Source organism: Fringilla coelebs (assembly GCF_963513975.1).
Source record: "Fringilla coelebs genome assembly, chromosome: 5".
In the NCBI taxonomy this organism is placed as follows: domain Eukaryota; kingdom Metazoa; phylum Chordata; class Aves; order Passeriformes; family Fringillidae; genus Fringilla; species Fringilla coelebs.
Genome location: NC_140033.1, coordinates 1360700 through 1381535, shown reverse-complemented (window position 1 = coordinate 1381535; position 20836 = coordinate 1360700). Strand labels below are relative to the sequence as shown.

Genomic DNA, 20836 nt, shown 5'->3' with positions numbered 1-20836 from the left:
GGAGGGAGGAGACTCCAGCCCCGCTCTGGGCTCTGCTCAGGGCTGGGCACTGCCCAGGGCAGCTCTCCTGCCCCACATCCAGGGGAATTCCTGGGCTCAGTCCCTGCCCCTTCCCCTGGTGCCACCGCTGGGCCCAGAGCAGAGCCAGCTCCATCCTTGGGAGCTCCTGTGGCCATGGATCCCCATGGATGGGCTCCCTTGGCCGTGGATCCCCATGGATGGGCTCCCGTGGCCATGGATCCCCATGGATGGGCTCCCGTGGCCATGGATCCCCATGGATGGGCTCCTGTGGCCATGGATCCCCATGGATGGGCTCCCGTGGCCATGGATCCCCATGGATGGGCTCCCGTGGCCATGGATCCCCATGGATGGGCTCCCGTGGCCATGGATCCCATGGATGAGCTCCTGTGGCCATGGATCCCATGGATGGGCTCCTCAGCCGTGTCCCCCTGCCCTGAGCAGCCCCAGCTCCCTCAGCCTCCCCTGGGCACAGAGGTGCTGCCGGCCCTGAGCCATCCTCACATCCCTCCTGTGGCCCTGAGCCATCCTCACATCCCTCATGTGGCCCTGAGCCATCCTCACATCCCCCCTGTGGCCCTGTCCCAGCAGCTCCAGGTCCCTCCGGTCCTGAGGAGCCCGCAGCCGCACACAGCACTCAGAGGAACGACCCAGAGCATTTTTTGGGAGAGTTCTGGAAGCATTTGGGGCTCCGGGAGGGTCCGCAGTGCCGCGGGCACAGATGGGCGTGGCTTGTGTTGAAGGAAGGCGTGGTTTGTGCGCTGGCCCCGCCCCCTGCGGTGAGGTCGGGGGTGCGGCGCGCGGCGGGCGCAGAGCGCGATGAGCGCGGGCTGAGGGAGGGCCGGGGGTCCTGCGGCCATGGTGGCGCACGACGAGCTCGGCGGGCTGCTGCCCATCAAAAGGACTATCCGGGTCATCGACGCGCAGAACCAGCACTTCAGGGAGCAGGAGGTGAGCGGAGCAGGGGGTGGAGAGGGGAAAAAAATGGGATTTAGTTGAGGGGAGAGTGGGGAGGGGGATCCCCCTCAGCTTCCCGCTCTCCGTGTCTGAGGGGAGGGGTGAGCCGGGCAGAGCGCAGGGTAGCCAGCGGTTTAAAAAGATAGATATAGATATAGATATTTAAGTTCATCTCTGTGTGTACGTATATTTTATGTGTGTGTGTATATATATAGATGCAATATATTTAAGCTCATAGCCCCCAAAGAGTGGCACCAGGCAGCCACAACCGATGTCGGCGCCTCACCCACCGATTTATAAACTGTATATATGTTTAAGTCCATGTATATGTACATATCTTTTTTATATGTATTTTATATACATGTATGTACGTTACAGTTACATCTGTATTTTGGATCATAGCCCCAAAGACTGAGCCAAAACGAGTCTCGGTGCCTCACCTGACCCCGCTCCCCCCAGGTGGCTTTTCATTAAAAATTCGCCTGTTCTCATTTAAAAATCGCCTGTTGCTATTATAAAATCGCCTGTCTCTCAGCGCTCTTTCCACTGACAGGATTTTTCCTAATTAGGTGCTTATTTACTGCTTAAACCTTCGAAAAGCCCCTGGTGGGGTTGGCCGGCCTTTTGAGGGCTGGTTTGTTTGATGGAGGTATTGTTATTTTTATCGCGTGTTGTTATGCAGATGGCAATAATTGCGCTCCTCGTAGGTGTTCCCGAGCCTCCTGCTGCGACAGGAGCAAAAGTTCAGCAGCCAGGTAGGGCCCGGCAGCCTTGGGCTGGGTTTATTGCTCAGATTAGTGGCGAGATGAGGTGGAAAAGTTAAAAAAAAAAAAAAGGCGTCTCCAGACATGGCTGGGGTTTGAGGGCTCAGCGCCGAGTCACCAACCTCAGCAAATGCCGGCTTTGCAACAGCCAAACTTGGGCAATCTCATTGTGCAAAAGGGAAACCAGATGTTGGGGGAGAAATAACAGAAACCAGAGCTCTGGGAGGGGAGTAAATCGCCTCGAATTCTGAATTCTGGAGTGAGCCAGCGCTCCTCTCCGAGCCGGAGTTTGGTTGGGAATGGGCTGTTGGATTTGGGAAAGCTCTGATTGTTCACCTTGAGGCTCTGCGTGTGAATCTTCCATGGAGGTGGTCAGGTGGTTGATGATTTCTGGCAGGAATTATTCAGGCTGCTGACTAAAATCCCTTTTTTGCTGAATTGGCTCGGGAGGAAAAGTTTCTGTCACGCGTGGTTTTGCCATTGCTCACCGTGTTTGTGTGGGGCTGCTGTGGAACTGTGTGTGGCACGTAGGAATTGCACTCGAGCAAGGGATCCTTGTAAAAACCACTAATTATTACCCAGCACAGGGGAAAGGTTGTGGGCGTGCTGCTGAAAAAAAGTCTTGCTCAAAAGTAATGCCTGGTTTTCTTTCCAGCAAGGTGCAATCTTTTCATGAGTTAACCTCCACTTAGGAGCACTTGAAGGAATTTCAGGGGTATGAAATCCCGCCTGGCACAAAATTAGCTTTAGTGGCTGCTCTCGTGATGTATTAATTCACTTTTAATAAAGAGTTCTCTGGAAAAATAATATTTCCTGATGGAGCTGTTGACCCCGCTGGGGTTTTAATTATTCCTGAGTGCTGTAACACCCCTGGATTGTTACAGAAACCTCCCAGACTTTATTGTAATCCGGCTCCTGTAAGGAAGACGGCGTGGAGACAGGAGAGTCATTGTTTGCAAGTACAGAGCTAAAAAAAACCCCTCCTGAGCCCGAGTTATCCGCAGTATGAACCGCCCGGAGTCTCGGCTTACACCGCGCCGGCCGGACGGGGAGCCCGTGACCCCGGCTCAAACGCTGAGCTCAGCCAAGGGGGAGTTTCCAAGCGCAGGGATTTTATTTTCCTCCTCTCTGCTCTGGATCAAACGATCTTCGGGAGGAGAAGAACAACCAGATGGGTTTTTTTGGCAGTCGGGCCGTGTCTGAGGAGCGCTCAGACACAAAGTGGGAATTTTTTCTTTTCCCTCCTTCAAGAGAGGAGAAATGGCCTTCTGCTGAGCTGAGCTCAGGAATTCCTGCTGCCAGCCCTCGGGCACGTGCACGTGTCACTTCAGCCGGGCACAGATGTGCAGGGAAGGCATTCCCACATTCCCACATTCCCACACGGCCCTGGGCTCCCGGCCCTGTCACTGGATCCCTGCGGAGCTGCAGCGCTGACCCTTCACCAGTGACCTGTTGGAGCCTCCCCATGGCTCGAGGTTTCTTGCTCTTCGTTTGCAGTGTCACATTTTGCTTTTCCAGGCTATTTTTATCCCTGGCCTTGCCAGAGCCGTGGGTGGCTTTGTGTCTGCATCTTCCCTGATTCAGTCCTGCACTTTCTTAAGCTTCCCTAGGCCCATGTCCCTCTATTTATCCTCCCGCACTGATAGATGATTTTCTAGAAGTAAACACCTCCTTTTTCTTCCACTCAGAAACATCTGTAATTAATTAAACCTTCCTTGTTGTCTTTGAGCCTGGCCTAACTTTCCAACCTTTCCCTGACTGTCCCTGTCTGGAGCTCAGTGGAGGAGTTCCTGGTGTCCCACTTGGGGTTCCTGGTGTCCCACTTAAACCAGCCGAGGATCCCGTGGTCATGGACACTTTTACAGCTTTTCTCCATTTTTATGGTACCCTCCTAACTGGCGTTCCCCAAACGCTTATAGCACAGCTCTGTGCTGTGCCAAGAGCTCTTTTCTTCCTGCATGGCTCATAAATTGTTTCTTTTCATGCTCCCCCCCTGCAAGTTTGAAGGCTGAGCTCAGGGTGAGCTCACCTCCTCCTCCTCCTCCTCTATTGCCCAACACCGCGTGTGGGCAGGGCCGCCGCTGGGGTCGAGTTGCTGAAATCAGATCTCGCACACACGTAGCTTTTGTGCTCCTTCAGTCTTCATGACTGGAATCCAGCTCTGGGTGTTCCTATTCCTTTTTTTTTTTTAGTTTTGTTTTCAACATTTGTCACTTCTGAGCAAAGGGTTTGGCCACCGAGCTGGGCTGGGAGTGGAAACAGCCCAGAGCTCGTCCTCAGCAGCCTCCACAGCCTTTTGAAAGTGTACAAATTCAACAATAATTAACCAATTTTAACCGAGATGAACCCAAACTGAGGCTGTTCTGTTTCCCTGTCCTGCTCTGAGCTTCGTGCTGAGCAGTCTGCTGAGGATGAGTCACGTCCAGCCCTGTGCCAGATGTTTGGGAGCACCAGGACAGTCCTGCCGCCCTTTCCAAGCCTTAACTCGGAGCCCATCTCTTCCCAGCTTCCCCTTGTGCACACCTTTCCTGCCCAGCCCTCACCACACAATATTTTTGATGTCAAACACGTCGAGTTGCCAACAGAATTTTCAAAACTGAAGCAGCAGGAGCTTTCCAGGGGCGTTTCCTCTTTCTTGGCAGCGTTTGGGTCGGGACAGACTTGAGCTCCGGGCAGGGATTAGCGGTGGAGAAAAGCAGAAGCTCCAGCTTTCAAATCTAAACAACGTGTAAGAAAAATTGCAGTCATTGCAGGGGGTGGGGGAGAGCAGGAGGAGGAAACTGCAAACTGAAGGATTTCAGCTTTATCTGTGTGCGTGTCCCTCGCAGGAACGTTCAGCTTGTGGTTGTTAGCTGGTTGTTAAAGGAGCTGCCGAGGCTGTGCTGGGCCCCCACTGCTGCCCTGCTCTCCAAAATAAAATGGAAAAACACATTCTTTCTCCAGAGGAAAAGATGAGAAAATGGAGAAGCAGATCCCAGCTCCATCTTTAGCTGCCACAGAGTGTCAGAGAACACTTTAATCTATTTCTGTTCAAAGCATAACAGTCCCTGCTGGAGCCCTATTTTGAATTCTCACTGATGTTCTCTCACCTCTTTTAACACTGGGCAAAAACCTCTGCAGTTTAATTGCAGCCTTAAAGTTCAGACAAATATTTATAGCCTTGAAAGATGAATGGCTGCTTCCAAACACTCTCCTTGCTGTGTTTGCCACTCCTTAAGTGGGTTTATGCTTTTGGAAGCTGCCTGAGAAATTTCCGAGGGAGGCACAGCCAGGACAATTTGTTCTCTGCTTGCTTTGCAGGAGCCAAGCACTAAACGGGTCCGGCCTCTAGCACGAGTCACCTCCCTGGCTAACCTGATCTCTCCTGTCAGAAATGGGGCAGTTCGACGCTTTGGGCAGACAATCCAGGTAGAAACACAGCCAAACCCAGGGATTTGGGCAAGAGATTGGTTGGATGGGGTGGAACAGGCACCCCGTGGGGTTTGGGGGCAGCTCTTGGAGCTCTGTGTGAGCCTTCTTGGGCCTTGGGGCTGGAAGGTGCTCGCTCAGGAGTGCACGGGTGTAAAGTGCTGTACAAACAGGTTCAACGGTAAATACAATCAACTGCTGCAGATAAAGAGCTGATAAACTGCCCTGGGCCTGGGCCCACGTGTGCTGCAGCGTGATGGGAGCTGACCCTGCTGCCCAGCACTGGCACAGCAGCGTGTGCCAAGGAGCTCTGTGCTCTCACCTGCAGATAACAGCACGGCTGGCTTTAGGAACCTTGCAAAACATCAGGGCAAAGTTCAAGTGGCTTCTCATTAACCTCTTCAGAGCAAGAGTTATGATCCTTGTTTATTTACTTCCTCATACCTTGGAAATAGAGCCAAGCTTTGCCTTCCCATCTTCCTCCCCAGCGGATCAGTGTGGGGAGAGGGGCATGGAAAACCTTGCCAAGCTCTGGGCTTTCTCAGCAGCTTGATTAAAGCTTTCCTTTATCTGAGGAAAAGTGTCTGGGTGTGTTTTCCTGTCCTGGATAAGCCAGGGGGATGAAGGATTGGGAATGGGATGGATAATCTAATACTCCTGAAATCTTGGCTCTCCTCGTTTGTTTTTCATATTTTTCATTTGTTTTTTTAATCCCTGCAGTCGTTCACCCTTCGCAGTGACAGCAAATCCCCTGGCTGTGCCCAGAAGTCATGCAGCAGATCTGCTGCTCCTACTCCCCCCAAGAGAAGGAACAGTGTCCTTTGGTCTGAAATGTTGGATGTCAACACAAAGGAATCCCTGAGCACCAAGGAAATCAAGCGCCAGGAGGTAACTGCCCACGGAAAACGGGATTGGGAACAGCAGCCGAGGCCTTTTGTCCTTCCCTTGCTGGGAAAGGAGTAACAGCCTTGGGGGGGCTGCATCTTCCTGTGCACCTAAACCCAAGATTTATGTCTGCATCAGCCATGGGAAAAGGAGGATTCCACTCTGGAATTCACCTCCCCAGTGTGACCCTTCGGAGATGCCAAACTTTCCACGGCATTCCTGAAATCCCAGCCCCAGCCCCGCTGGCTGCTCTGCAGCTGCCCCAACCTCAGGTTCCTCGCAGAGCCAGCTGTCTTTCTCCTAAAGCTCCTGACAATTGGTTGGAAGCCAAGCAGCAAGGCCTTGGCTTGCCTTTTTCCTGGAGTTCTTGGACAAATCTTCTGGAGACGGCACAGGAGCCGCCGGAAGCCGCCTGGGATTTGACCTCTGCGGTTTCGGGGGTTTTGTGTTTGCAGCCTTGCCTGGCTAAAAGCAGTGATTTAAAAGGTTCTAGTATTTAATTTGGCTCGTGCAGGGGCCATCAGGGCTTTCACACACTTGGAAGCAAAGCTGCTTTCTCAGGGCTAGGAAAGCAGATTTACTCAGGGTTGTCATGCCCAGGTGCCACCGAGGGATTGGGGTGGCCAAAGGCCTATTCAGGGCAGGCTGTACATCATGGGAGCTGAAAGGCTCTTTCTGAGAAAGACTGGCATTCAAAATAACTCTGGGTGCTTTACCCCTTCCTCCCAGGCCATCTATGAAATGTCCAGGGGAGAGCAGGACCTGATAGAAGACCTGAAGCTGGCCAGAAAGGTGAGTGGGATTTTTCCTGCAGTCAGTGACGACATTCCAGGGAGTAACGAGGGATTTTTTTGCACCTGCAAACATGACGTGGGAGCTTTATCAGCCCCAGAACCCCCAGTTTGAAAGCTGGCCCAGAAAGCTGACGTGAGCACAGGGCCAGCACTGGTGTGATTGCAGCAAACCTACCCATAAAAGGATTGTTCAGAGCTGCTTGGGGACTCCCTCTCCCAGCTGGGAAGAGTCCAGAGGGAAAATGCTTTTCATTTACATCCTCCATACTTCACCCTGAGTGAATATTCTAGCATCAAATCAGTGTTACTCCTTCTGTTGCCTTCACTTCTTTCACCTGATAAATCAGTGTAAATCATCAGCTTGGAGGCACATTTGAATATATTTGAATATATTTGACAGGCCTACCATGACCCTATGCTGAAACTCTCCATCATGTCTGAGGAGGAACTCACCCACATTTTTGGGGACTTGGATTCCTACATTCCTCTGCATGAAGGTAAGAGCAGCTGGGTGGTTTGTGCTTGGTGGGATTTAACCTCTCTGCTTTCTCCTGTTACTCATTAGGGCATTGGTGCAATTCCTCTTTCCCTGTTTCCATTCCAGACTTACTGGCAAGTTTGGGAGAAGCAACAAAACCAGATGGAACAGTGGAGCAAATTGGGCCCATCCTTGTGAAGTGGGTAAGTTCAGAACTTGGAATCAACAGGCTAAAACTGAGTTTAGAGAACATTTAAAGGCAGAAGCTGCAAAGCTCTGGGCCTTCAGTGGCCCTCAGTGCAAGACTGGAAGGGAAATCCTGGCAATACTGAAAACAATGGGATTCTGTCAGCTGGATTTGGCCCTGATTTCACCCCAGAGACTTGGAATGATTTGCTGATTTAGGGTTGAAATGTCTGCATCTCCTGGACTCTTTGTCCCAGTGTGATTCCAGAAGTGTTATCCCTGCTAATCCCAAACACTGGGAGCTGCATGGGCTCCATGTGCTCACCCAAACACTGGGACCTGCATGGGCTCCCATGTGCTCATCCAGACACTGGGAGCTGCATGGGCTCCATGTGCTCATCCTCCTCACAGGATCCAGACACTGGGAGCTGCATGGGCTCCATGTGCTCATCCTCCTCACAAGATCCTCCCTTATCTTTCTATTGGGAAAAATACCCCAGTGAGTGTATTTAGAACTCCCTGAGTTTGCCATGTGGGTGACATCTGCTTTTCCCACAGGGAATCTGACTCCTAAATCTCCTCTGTTCCCTGTAGTTACCCCGACTCCATGCCTACAAAGGCTACTGCAGCAACCAGCTGGCAGCCAAAGCCCTCCTGGACCAGAAGAAGCAGGACAGGAGGGTGCAGGATTTCCTGCAGCGCTGCCTGGAGTCTCCCTTCAGCCGCAAGCTGGACCTTTGGAGCTTCCTGGACATCCCTCGGAGCCGCCTGGTCAAATACCCCCTGCTCCTCAAGGAGATCCTGAGGCACACTCCCAAAGACCATCCCGATATCCACATCCTGGAAGAAGCCGTGAGTGATCCTGATTTGCTTGTTCTGACCCAAGGATGTGATGTGGGAGCTCCAGAAATCCTCCTTAAACCTCAGCAGTGCCCAGCAGGGTTTGCTGGGGGGCACAGATCTGGGGCAGGGAAAGTGAGGGATCAGTCCGTGCGGATTGCATCCCTTGGAGCTGTGAAGGAGACAGGCAGAGGTCGCACAGGCGATCGGTTAATCCCTCTTCATCATCTGTCTGGGGTTTTAGATATCCATAATCCAAGGAGTCCTCTCTGACATCAACCTGAAGAAGGGCGAGTCTGAGTGCCAGTACTACATTGACAAGCTGGAATACCTGGATGAGAAGCAGAAGGATCCAAGGATTGAAGGCAGCAAAGCTTTACTGTGCCACGGGGAGCTGAAGAATAAAAATGGACACGTAAGTCCCTCGGTTTTTACTAATTATCAAACCTGGTTTAAACTCAGAGCAGGACTGGAGGCCTTCCATTCTTAGGTATAGTTTGGATATTGGATAAAAGAGCAGAGGAAAATCTCTTAATTGTCAGCCTCATTTCAGGGTGTAAGAGAAAGTTTCCTGCTGGCAGCTCCAAATTGCCTTTGGGAAGCTGGAAAATCATTAGCACAGAGTGCCCACAGAAAGTGCTCTCCATCCAGAGGGATTTCCTGCCACTGTTTACTTCCCAGTAATGCTCTGACATTCCCCATTAGGAGCCCTGGCTCTTCCAAACAAAAGGGTTCCTGCAAAAGCCTGTTTGGTTTGGGCTGGGCTGCCTGGAGGTTATCTCCCACCCACTGCACTCTGGGCTTTGCTGCCTTTTGTCCTGATTTCAACCTCAAATCTTCTCATGTTTTCTCTGTTGATTGGGTTTTTTTTTTTTGTTTAATTGGCTGTTTTACTCCTGCACACGAGGCATTCCATGAACACAGGAAAGATATGGCTCCTAATCATCCTATCCCAGGCACCTGGGAATCGCCATTCCCTTTCTAGGGATCAATAAAATAATAAAGCTGCTGATGTAATCCTGGTGTGTGCCAGACCTTGCATTGTCACCGGAGACTCTCAAAATTATTGTGGGTGAAACTGCAGATAAGGTGGCCTTGAATCCCACAGGATGTGTGACCTCATGGAATACAGAGTGAATGAATACTGGGATCTTTTCCCTTCCAGAAGCTCTACGTCTTCCTCTTCCAAGAAATCCTGGTGCTGACACGGCCGGTGACCCGCAACGAGCGCCAGGCGTTCCAGGTGTACCGCCAGCCCATCCCTGTCCAGGAGCTGCTCCTTGAAGACCTCCAGGATGGAGATGTCAAAATGGGAGGCTCCTTCCGAGGAGCTTTTGGAAATTCTGATAAAGGTATGGATCCAGTCAGCCGTGAATTCACAGCTGGGGCTTGGATTAGAAAACATCTTTGTCTCCCTGCTGGATTTTTGGGATTTTGGGGGGGTTTCAGACCTATCAATGGAATCTTGAAATGCCAACTCGGAGCTGATCAACTTTTCCCTTCATCCCCAGCCAAAAACATCTTCCGAGTCCGTTTCCAAGATCCCAGCCCGGGCCAGTCCCACACGCTGCAGGCCAACGACGTCTTCCACAAGCAGCAGTGGGTGAACTGCATCCGCACGGCCATCGCCCCATTCCAGAGGAACGTTCCCACCCCCGAGCTCAAGGAGCTGCCCGAGCTGAGCGAGGAGTGCGAGGAGAACAACCCCGCCGTGCCCAACCTCCCGGGCCAGCCGCGCCAGGCGGGAATATCCGAGATGGAGCTGGATGAGAGCGCGGCCGAGTGCGCTTCCGTCCTGGACTCGGGGGAAGCCAAAGGGCTGAAATCCCACAGAACCTCATCCGGGCACCGGAAATCCAGGGAGAAGCAGCTGAGTGGGAAGCGGAAAGAAACGCTGGTGTAAGGAGGCGGAGGAGCCCTGGTGCCACCCTGGGGGAAACTGTTAATTTATAAATAATTCCGTGTACATTTTGTACCGGGAGCGCCTTGAGAGCCGCTCCGCGGATCGGATCCTGGGTTTATGTTGGAATGGCAGCTACTGGTGTGCAGTTACTGTTGAACTGGGGTCTGTTTTTACACTTTGAATCCATGAGGGCTTTCCAAAACCCTCGTGCCACATCTGAAGAGCAAATTTGGGCTCTTAGAAGTTTTCCACAGCCTTGGTAGAGAATGGAAAATAAAGTGGAGCTTTGGGCAGCACCGGGGGTTTTGATCAACACTGCAAAAGTCCCTTAAAGGACTCAACACCTGAAGTCACTCTGGTGTGTGGTTATGGTAATTCCTGCAAACTTGCATGTTCCAAAAGGAAAAGTCCTACAAAAGCAGACCCCAAGTTCAACAGGTTCTCGATTCACCTACTGGAATCTTTGATCTCTGTGTGTCCTTTGTACATTCCTCTGTCTCACTCTTGTATTCTGCCAACTATTTAATTTTTTTATTAGTTTTGTTTCAAGTTTGGGGGTTGGGATTTTGGGGTGGTTTTTTTTTTTTGTTTCCTTTGATTGGTTTTTTTTTATTTTTGTATTTTTGATGCTCAGACTTGGCATTTCCTTTCCAGTACTTGATCCTTCGTGCTCCGAGGGTGATGTCCCAACTGTCCCTCACATCACCCCGGGGCAATCCACGGGCTGGGGGGAGACACTACTGAAAGAGAACTGCTTTACTCTGGGGTGTAGGAAGGTTGTAGGCACGTTGTAAAAGGGTTTGGGGAGCAGTGAGTAGAGGGGTAGCAGGGAGTGAAGGTAGATTCCGTGTTTTTGTTGCCTTTTGGAAATGAAACACTTCCCACCGGGAAGCAGGACTTGGAGGCAACCCAGGGGTTCTTGCATGTGGTAGAAAGGTAGAGGAGAGGAAGAGTTGGAGGTGTGAGGAGAGGAGAAGGAGTGGTTGTAAATACTCAGGGTGGCAGCACTGCCATCTTCTAGCACTCCAAAGATCCAGGGAAAATCCAGGGAAAGACCCAGCCTGGGAATGGTGCTGCAGAGCGTGGTGGGAAGCAAAGTGGTGACGGCTCTGAGCACAGCAGGGTGGGGCTGGCATCCTGCAGTCCCTGTCACCTGAAATCCAGGATGGGGACTGGCATCCTGCAGTCCCTGTCACCTGAAATCCAGGATGGGGACTGGCATCCTGCAGTCCCTGTCACCTGAAATCCAGGATGGGGACTGGCATCCTGCAGTCCCTGTCACCTGAAATCCAGGATGGGGAACTGGCATCCTGCAGTCCCTGTCACCTGAAATCCAGGATGGGGACTGGCATCCTGCCGTCCCTGTCACCTGAAATCCAGGATGGGGAGTGGTGACTCCACGTGCAGGGATTGTCATTGCCTGTCCCGTGTCTGGCTGGGAACTTTGGGAATGGGCAGAGGGTGTACATAGACACAGTGTGTGGTTCTCTGTAAATGTTGTACAGTTTCCAGTGCCAAGTTCCATTAAATTCCTGACAGCCTCTCCTGCCTCATCCGAGTCCTGCCTGGGAGGGAGGGATGTGTCTGTGCTCAGGAGCTGGCTCAGGGTAAGGATGGATCTCCAAGCTGAGGCTCCACGAGGAACCCCTGTCCTCCTGCCATGATTCTGCTGTGTCCAGGCAGGACCAGCTGGAATTTCACAGCTCTGTGTCCCGTTGTTCTGCTGTGTCAGGCAGGACACAATCACAGCAGCTGAGTTTATGGACTCTGCTCAGTTTGCCAGGGAAAAGGGAGCAGTGGGATTCCACCCCCATCAGCTGGAGGGTCCTTATTTAGTAAATGTTAAATCCTTGGGAAGGGGATCCTGCTGGGCTGATCCCAAGGAAGCTTCCAGGGGGTTGTTGTACCAGGATAAACCCATCCAGTCTTCCCAGTTTTCCTGAAACCCCCAGCCTGACCTTGTGTGGGTTGTCCAGGCTGGGCTGCAGCTCCAGGAGAGCACTCCCGGCTCCAGGCTGGCCCTGTCCCCTGGGAGGGAAGGAACAGCTCAGTTTTAGGGACAGGATTTACACATTTACAGATGGGATCCGTGGGATGGGAGATGATGGATGCCAGGATCTCTCCCAGGGTGAGGGATCCTGGCCCCAGGCTGGCCCCACTCCCCAGCAGGGAAGGAGCAGCTCGGTTTTAGGGACAGGATTTACAGCTGAGCCCTGACCTCTGAAGCTGACTTGCTCCAGAGGGAATTCAGCCCTTCCCAAGCAGGGAGAAGCTGGAATAAAGGCTCTTCCTGCAAAAAGGCAGCAGTGAGCTGCTGGAGCAGGGAGAGGAACTCCCATGGGCTGTCTGCTGGGCTGGACCTGCGTCTGCTCATCCTGCAGCCGACCGCAAATCAGCCAAAACTCCTTCATTCCCTTTGGAAGCAATGCCCTTCAAATAATTCCCCACAACTCCTGCTGGTTCCTCTGTCCCTCCTGCAGGAATGTGCAGCCGTCTCAGCCCTCCCTTCTCCAGACTAAACAAGCCCAGCTCCCCTGGATTCCTCCCATGGAATTCCACGGGATCCTGCCTGTCTGTGCCTCTGCTGAGCCCAGACCCTCATCCCATGGGTGTGGAACCCCGGGATAGAGCAGGATAAAATTCCCAAGGGCGGAGGGGCACCTGTGGTGACATCCCTGTGCCAGGAAGGGACTGGGGACGTGTCCGTGCCCAGGGATGTGGCGCCTCCGCCCTGGGTAAGCAGCGCCCGGATCCGTGTTTGCCCTCGGGCTCCACCCAGCTCCGGAGCGCGGCCCGCGCCTCCCGGGTTTCCAGGTGGGCCCTTCCCGGAGCCGGGGGCAGTGTGGGGCAGCGTCCCATCCGAGAATTCCCACATCCCAGTCCCAGCCTCTTCTCCATGGGGACACTGGGGATCCAGCTTTAGGAGCTGCCCTTCAGCTCGCCCTTGCATTTGGGACCACCCAATCCCAAATTTTACTCCAAGAGCCCCGAGACCCTCACAGCCGTTCTGGGACCAACCCCGAGCCCACCCTCTCCAAAGTGCCGTTTTCCTCACTAAACCTCAGTGTAGCTTTTGCTGGGATTTGTGGAGATCCCTCCCCCTCCCCGCAGCCGCTCCTGGGATCGGTCTGGGCTCGTGCAGGGACAGGAGGGCCCCACGGAGCTTTCCCTGTCGGAGCCGTTTCCTTCTCCACCTCCCGACTTTCTCTTTTTCCATTAATTCATCCCCCCGCCGTGTCTGCAGCTGCAGACCCAGACACATCTGTGCACATCTGGGCTGGCGCTGGCAGCCGAGCCGCCTCGGGAGGATCCAGCTGGAAGCCTTTCACCTTCTGCACTGGGGGAAATTTCCCCCCATTCCCTGGATTAGGCCCCTCAAAGCCAGACACCGAGCCTGGAAAACTCCGTGTGAGGCTTTAGCGGGGCCCTCCTCCATCAAAGCACCAGCTTTTCCAGCTCCAGGTGGAGACATCCCGGGAAATTCAGCTGCCAAAACCCGGCAGCGGCGGCTGCGTGCTCCCGATCCCACCAGGGTGGTCTCCCCTCCCCGTCCGACCCCGCAGCCCACCCCGGATGCTGTAATGAGGCCATAAATCCTGGGACTTTATGGGCCAGCAGGAACTTTTATTGGGATCGTTATCCTGATAAATGAGGCACACTTAGGCACAGACAAAATCAAGGGCTGGCTTTGACCTTCTCCTGAAAATTGAGGTTGGGATGGGATGGGATAGGATGGGATGGGAGATGGTGAGTGCTGGCAGTGGGTGCTGGTCACAGGGATGTAAAGGAATGGGATGGGATGAGAGGTGATGGGTGCTGGTCATGGGAATGGAATGGGATGAGAGGCAATGGGTGTTGGTCATGGGGAGGTCATGGGATGGGATCCATGGGATGGGATGGGAGATGATGGGTGCCAGCAATGGGTGCTGCTGGATGGGATGGGAGATGGTGAGTGTTGGAAATGGGTGTTGGTCACAGGGATGTAAAGGAATGGAATGGAGTGAGAAGAGATGGGAGCTGGTCATGGGAACTGGATGGGATGGGGTGAGAAGTGGTGGGTGTTGGTCGTGGGATGGGATGGGATCCATGGGATGGGATCCATGGGATGGGATGGGAGATGACGGTTGCCAGCAATGGGATGCCAGTCACAGCGATTTCATGGGAAGGAAGAGCAGATTCCAGCTTTGATCCGCACCAAGGGCCAGCCCGGACTGCACAACCCCTCCACCCCCAGCCAGGTGCCACAGGGACCCCAAATCCCCCCCATTTGAGCTCCAACCCCTCTGCCACACTTTGAACCAACACCTGAACCCTCCCAGGCCTCCAAACCCTGGTGATCTGTCGGGATTTGCTTCTCCCAGGTGGATCCGAGCCAGCTCCTCCTCCCGGGCTCTTCCCGCCTGTTTGCATTGGATCCAATTAAATCTGGAGCAGAGCAGCGAGGAGTGAGGGCAATCAGACAGAAAATTAGGGAGCAGCTCTGGCACAGGAGGAGCTGCCAGAGCCTCCCCTCCCCGAAACCTCTCACCAGACAGGTTCCCAGCACGGCTCCCACAATTCCTCTCGGGAATTGCAGCGTTCCACACGCCCAGAGCTTTCTCCATGTGAGGCTTTCCCCAGGAGGGCAATCCCCTCCCAGATTTATCCCACCATTCCTCAGCTGTCCCCTAGGCTGGGTTTTGGTTTGTGCCCTTCCCTCCAAATCCCACAGCTCGAAATCCTCACTGGGTTAAACTGGGATCAACTGGTGCCGATTTCCCGTAGCTGAGAAAATCAAAATATCTTCTGCTGTGGGACTGCCGGGTCCAGCAGCTCCTTGATCTGACTGGTGTGGGCACAGAGGAAAGAGGGATGGATGGATGGATGGATGGATGGATGGATGGATGGATGGATGGATGGATGGGATCCATGGATGGATGGATAGATAGAGAAACACTCCCTCATTTGTCACTGTCCCCTCCTTTACACCCTGAGTAAGAGATGAGTAAACCCAACCTTACAATGGGGAGATCCCTCAGCTCAGCCCTGAGTAACAGGGCAGGACCCCACAGCCCTGCCCTGGTCCAGCCCCACGTCACCACCCTGGATCCAACCCCGGAGGAGGCCCCGGAGGTGACTCAGGGCCCCGGCAGCCCCGAACAGCCGGGATCTGCCAGGACCTGCACGGGGATCCTCCCTCAGCGCCTTTGATGTGCTGCCAGCACCGCCTGGGGCTGGGGAGACTGGGGGGGGCTCTACAGCTCCTTTGTGCAGCCCCAATCCTCTCCAAAATTTCCCTGAAACAGGGGAAATCGCGTGTGTCACCCCCACTGCCGCCTGCCCCCGAAACCCCGGAGCCACAGCCCAAATCCCTGATTAGGGCTTGGCTGGGATCTGAACGCCACCGTGGGAGCAGCGGGACGAGAGCCAGGGTGGCCCAAGGGGGTTGGGTGACTCTTCTTCCCCAGCTCCCAAACCTTCTGGATCCACTCCCATTCCTGCCTCCTCCTCCAGCTGCTGCCGGTGCAGGGAGAGGCAGCGGGAGGGAGGAGGCTCCATCTCCTCCTCCTCCTCCTCCTCCTCGGTGCCTCGCCGCGGCGTGCCGGGGCAGAGCCGCGTGCCGGCGGGGAGCACCATGGCCGAGCGGCTGTCGGAGGAGAAGATCGCCGAGTTCAAGGAGGCTTTCTCCCTCTTCGACCGCGACGGCGACGGCTGCATCACCACCCGGGAGCTGGGCACCGTCATGCGCTCGCTGGGCCAGAACCCCACCGAGGCCGAGCTGCAGGACATGGTGGGCGAGGTGGACGCCGACGGCAGCGGCACCATCGACTTCCCCGAGTTCCTGTCGCTGATGGCCAGGAAGATGCGGGACACGGACAGCGAGGAGGAGATCCGGGAGGCGTTCCGCGTCTTCGACAAGGACGGCAACGGCTACATCAGCGCGGCGGAGCTGCGGCACGTCATGACCAACCTGGGCGAGAAGCTGACGGACGAGGAGGTGGACGAGATGATCAAGGAGGCCGACTGCAACAACGACGGGCAGGTCAACTACGAGGAGTTCGTGAGGATGATGACGGAGAAGTGACGGCCCCCGTCGGCCACCCCCGGCTCCGCTCCGCAGGTAACTCCCTGGGATGCAGCGTCCACGGAAAATCCCCAAATCTTGGCTCTCCCTCCTCGTGTTGGGGGTTGGAAAAATCGATTTTTGTGGTGCCTTTCTTTTGTTTTTTTTTAATTTTTCCTTCTTTTTTTCTTTCCCATAGGGAACAGAGGTTGTGGTGGTTCTCCCCCAGCCCCTCCATCCCCTCCCACCTTCTCCAGGCTGGAAAAATCCTCTCTTATCCCAGTTGGAGCGTCACCAACCGGCGTCTGCATCAGATGGGGGATGCAGATGGGTTTGGGGTCCCCATGGGATGTCTCGTGTCTGTAGATATTCCAGAGGCCACTGAAAATTCCCTGACATCCCCGAGTCCAATAAAAAAGTCCCCCCACATCCTGGTGGCTGCTTCATTCAGCTTCTCCTTGGGATCCTTGCTGAAAAATGTTCCCTGAAATCATCCTGGTCAGGCTCAAACCCCTCCTCATCTCCATCCTCTCCCCATTCCATCCCTCTTCCCAAAAAGCTGGGAAGACCAGGATGTGCCCATCCCCATCCCAAATCTCATCACTTTTGGGATCTGTCTCCACCCCCAGGATCTCAGGGTTCCTTTTCCCCCTTCTAACCTAGGAAAAACTGGATTTATCCCTAATCCCCATCCCAAAGCCGAGCAGAGCAGGATTCACCTTTCCCAGACTCACTGGGACTCACTTTCCCCACAACGAGGGGGAATCCTGGGATGGGATCATTCCCTCCACAGAGGAATTGCAAGCAAAATTCATTTTAATGGCTCTAATTAATGCTGCGTTGCTAACGAGCAAACGGGGCCGAGTGCTCCGTGGGGACCTTCGGGCTCCAGCCCCGGCTCCAGCCCGTCCCTGGGGCTGGGAACTTTGGCAATCCCAGTTGTTTTCCCGGGAAAACCGGGCGGGTCCTGGCAGAGCCCAGCACACCCACGCTGGCTCCCAGCACCTTCCCCCTCGCACTCCCAGCATGGGAGCGGGGCAAAGTCCGGCCCCAAAATCCCCAAATCCAGCAAAATCCAGCCGGAAAAATGTCCAGGGTCACGCCGGGCTGTGGTAATGAATGGCTAAAATTAGTCTAGTCCTCCCCACAAACCCGGATTATTTATTTCATGACAGGATCCAACTCCAAACTGATCCTGGTATTTTTAGGCCTGACCTTTTTTTCTCCTTCTATTTTTGGGTTGTTTAATTTCTGGAGTGTTTTTTCCACTTATCCCAGGATGGTTTTTCCTGACGATCCTGAACGGGAGCCTGGATCCCAACCCAGCAGCTCCATCAACAACGGAGGAAGTCCATCCATGTTTTCCCAGTTTTCCCTGAATTTGGTGCTCGGGAGAGCAGTGGAAAATTCCCACCAGCATCCCTTGGGATGGACACATGGATGGACAGGGTGGTCCCATTTTTTTCAGCAGGAAAAGGAGGGGATTTTGCTTCCCAAATCCAGGTTTTCATCCCCAAAGTGTCCCTCTGGAGGAGAAGGAGCTGATGGAATTGCAGGATCCAGCCTGGCAGATCCACGAACAATGGAATTGCATCTGGTGTCGGTTAATAATGAAATTAATCGAGGTCCAGGGGATGCACTTGGAGCCTGGGGAGTTTGGAGGATCCCTGCTCTCTCCCTGATCCCTCCACATCCCGATTTTCCACCCTAAAGCTTGGTCAGGATGTTCCCTGCACCCAGGGATGGGACTGAAGGATGGGATGTGGAATAGGAATCACCTGGGGCTGGACCTGGGGGTTCGTCCAGTGTGGGATTTGGGATAGGGGTCACCTGGAATGGATCCTGGAAGAGCAACTGGTGTGGAATCTGGGGCAGGGATCAGCTGGGATAGGAACTGGGAACAGGCTGGGATAGGAATCACCTGGGATGGGATCTGGGAGATCATCCAGAGCTAGGGATAATCTGGAATGGATCCTGGAGGATCATCCAGTGTGGGATTTGGGATAGGGATCACCTGGGATGGGTCCTGTGGGATCATCTGATCTGGGAACTGGGACAGGAATCACCTGGGACGGGTCCTGGAGGATCATCTAAGCCAGGCCATGGGGTAGGGATCCCTGGGATGGGATCTGGGAGATCATCTGGAGTCAGGGATAATCTGGAATGGATCCTGGAGGTTCATCTGGTGGGGGATTTGGGACAGGGGTCATGTGGGATCATCCAGGGTGGGATCTGGAGTGGGGATAACCTGGGATGGGATCTGGGATGGGAGCACAGGGAATGGCAGGCGGGGGATCCGTGGAATGGACCATGAGGAACCCCTGGGATGGGACCTGGGGTGGATTTAGGGTGGGACATGTGGATCACCTGGAATGGGATGGGACTGGGGGGAATCCCTTGGGATGGGACTGGAGGGGAAATCTCCTGGATCCAGCTGCTCCCACCTCCACCACAGACAATCTCCCCCCACTTCTCCTGGTATTTTCCAAAAAAAAATCCACCGACGGCTCCAGGACCACCCAGAATCACAGATCCAGCTCTGCCCCCATTGCTCCCCTTTCCCTGCTCACCTGGACACTCTTTTTCCCCTAAAATTGAACTTTTAAGGAAAAAAAGCAGCTCAGGAACCCCCCCAGCATCCTCCATCCTAAAGGACCGGAGATGTTTGCTCCAGCCCTGTGGAATCAATCCCAAATTCTCCCCATTCCCTTTCATTTCAGCAGCTTGAGATGTTTCCATCCCGTTTCAACAACGAGGCGTTAAAAACACATTCCTTCAATTTGGGAAAACAGCACCGACACCTCCCAAGGTTTTCCCAAAGCAAAAGCAGGATTTTTTTTCCCCCAGTTTTCCCCATTTTTCCCCTTTCCAACCCTCTGGGTCCGTGGCTCCCTGCCCCTCCCCAGCAATCACTCTGCCCCCGAGCAAACATGACGTGGTGCCTGGGAAATGTCTGCGGGAACAGGAGGCCCCTCCACGTCCAGCTGCCAGAGAAAAGTCTGGAAAAACGGCTGGGGAAGCAGGATTGCTCCAGGCTGGTGGGGTGAGGGGCTGGGAAATCAACAGGTTCTGCACGGGGGGAGGGAAACAAAGCCCAAAAATCCGTTTATAAACTCGTTTTTCCAAGGTTTGCTTTGGAAAAAAAGAAATGGTTCTGTTTCCCTGGGGTGCTTTTGTGACCTGTTTTAAAGGGATTTCTCGCCCTGGTTTTCCACTTTTGGGTTGTTTGTGGAAGGAGAAAATCCTGTCTGCTGGAGAAGTGAAAAGGCCACACAAATCATCCCAAAATCAGGCAGGGGGAAATGTGGGAAACAACATCCAGGGATGGCCAAAGTGGTGGAGAAGGGAAAAATTTGGTGCCAGCTCCAACCCTGAGGCTGAGGTTGTACCAGATGGGGAAAGCTTTGGGGGAAAATCCCTGATTTTGGGGCTGGAGGGGTTGGGTTTATCTCCAAATTTGTGTTTTTGGCATTAATCCCTCATGGAATTCTGGGGCTGAGGAGAGGGAATGAGCAGGACAGGGAAATGGGAATGGGGAGAAGGAGAGGGGACAAATGGGATGAGGAGAGGGAAATAAGGGAGAGCAGAGCTGGGGACAAGGGAGGGGACAGGAGGGACCAGGAATTGGGGACAGGAAGAGCAGGGAGAGGGGAAAATGTGACCAAAACATGGAATAAAGAAATGGTTCCACTCTCCAGGGGGGTCTGTTCAACCTGTTCTAAAGGGATTTTCCTCCCTGGTTTTCCACTTTTGGGTAATTTGTGAAAGGAGAAAATGAAAAAAACAGGAGATGGGGACAAGAGAGGGGACAAGGAAAAGTGGGAGCAAGAGGTGGAGAAAAGCTGGATCAGGAGGAGGGACAAGGGGACAAGGACGAGACTTTGGGCTGGGGATAAATGGGAACAGGAGAAAAAGGGGACAAGAAAAGGAGACCTGAAAAAGCAGGAGATGGGGACAAGTGGCACCAGGAGGAGGAACCAGGGGACAAAGAAAAGTGTGAGCTGGAGATGGGGACAAGCTGGATCAGGAGAAGGGACATGGGGACAAGGACATTTGGGATTAGGAGAGAGGACAAGGATGAGACTTTGGGCTGGGGATAAAAGGGAACAGGAGGAGAATGGGATGAAAAAAGGGACCTGAAGAAAACAGGAGATGGGGACAAGGGGCACCAGGAGAAGGGACCAGGGGACAAGGAAAAGTGGAAGCAAGAGGGGGAGAAAAGCTGGATCAGGAGGAGGGACAAGGGGACAAGGACGAGACTTTGGGCTGGGGATAAATGGGAACAGGAGAAAAAGGGGACCTGAAAAAGCAGGAGATGGGGACAAGTGGCACCAGGAGAAGGGACCAGGGGACAAGGAAAAACAGAGATGGAGCAAGAGATGGAGAAAAGCTGGATCAGGAGAAGGGACCAGGGGACAAGGAGATGAAGACAAGCCTTGGGGTTTGGGAGCAGGAGAGGAGTGGGACAAGGAGAAGGGACCAGTGGGACCAGGGGACAAGGACAAGGCTTTGGGACGAGACAATCCCGGTGTCCCCCCAGGGAGGAGCCTCCCCAGCCCC

At 53.8% G+C, this 20836-nt stretch overlaps 2 protein-coding genes across 2 annotated transcripts; both read left to right on the top strand.

Moving 5' to 3' along the window:
- The first annotated feature begins 837 nt into the window (after positions 1–837).
- NET1 (neuroepithelial cell transforming 1) lies at positions 838–11712 on the top strand. Its single transcript, XM_084206082.1, has 10 exons — positions 838–969; positions 5040–5147; positions 5868–6035; positions 6762–6824; positions 7227–7323; positions 7431–7507; positions 8085–8342; positions 8575–8745; positions 9496–9682; positions 9842–11712. The coding sequence occupies exons 1-10, from the start codon at positions 877–879 to the stop codon at positions 10231–10233; spliced, it is 1614 nt and encodes a 537-aa protein (XP_084062208.1). The 5' UTR covers positions 838–876; the 3' UTR covers positions 10234–11712.
- A 4135-nt stretch (positions 11713–15847) lies between these two features.
- On the top strand, positions 15848–16297 carry LOC311153776 (calmodulin, striated muscle; the record flags this gene model as incomplete). The annotated part of the gene is made up of 1 exon (XM_084205809.1): positions 15848–16297. The coding sequence occupies one exon, from the start codon at positions 15848–15850 to the stop codon at positions 16295–16297; it is 450 nt and encodes a 149-aa protein (XP_084061935.1).
- Between the last annotated feature and the right edge of the window lie 4539 nt (positions 16298–20836).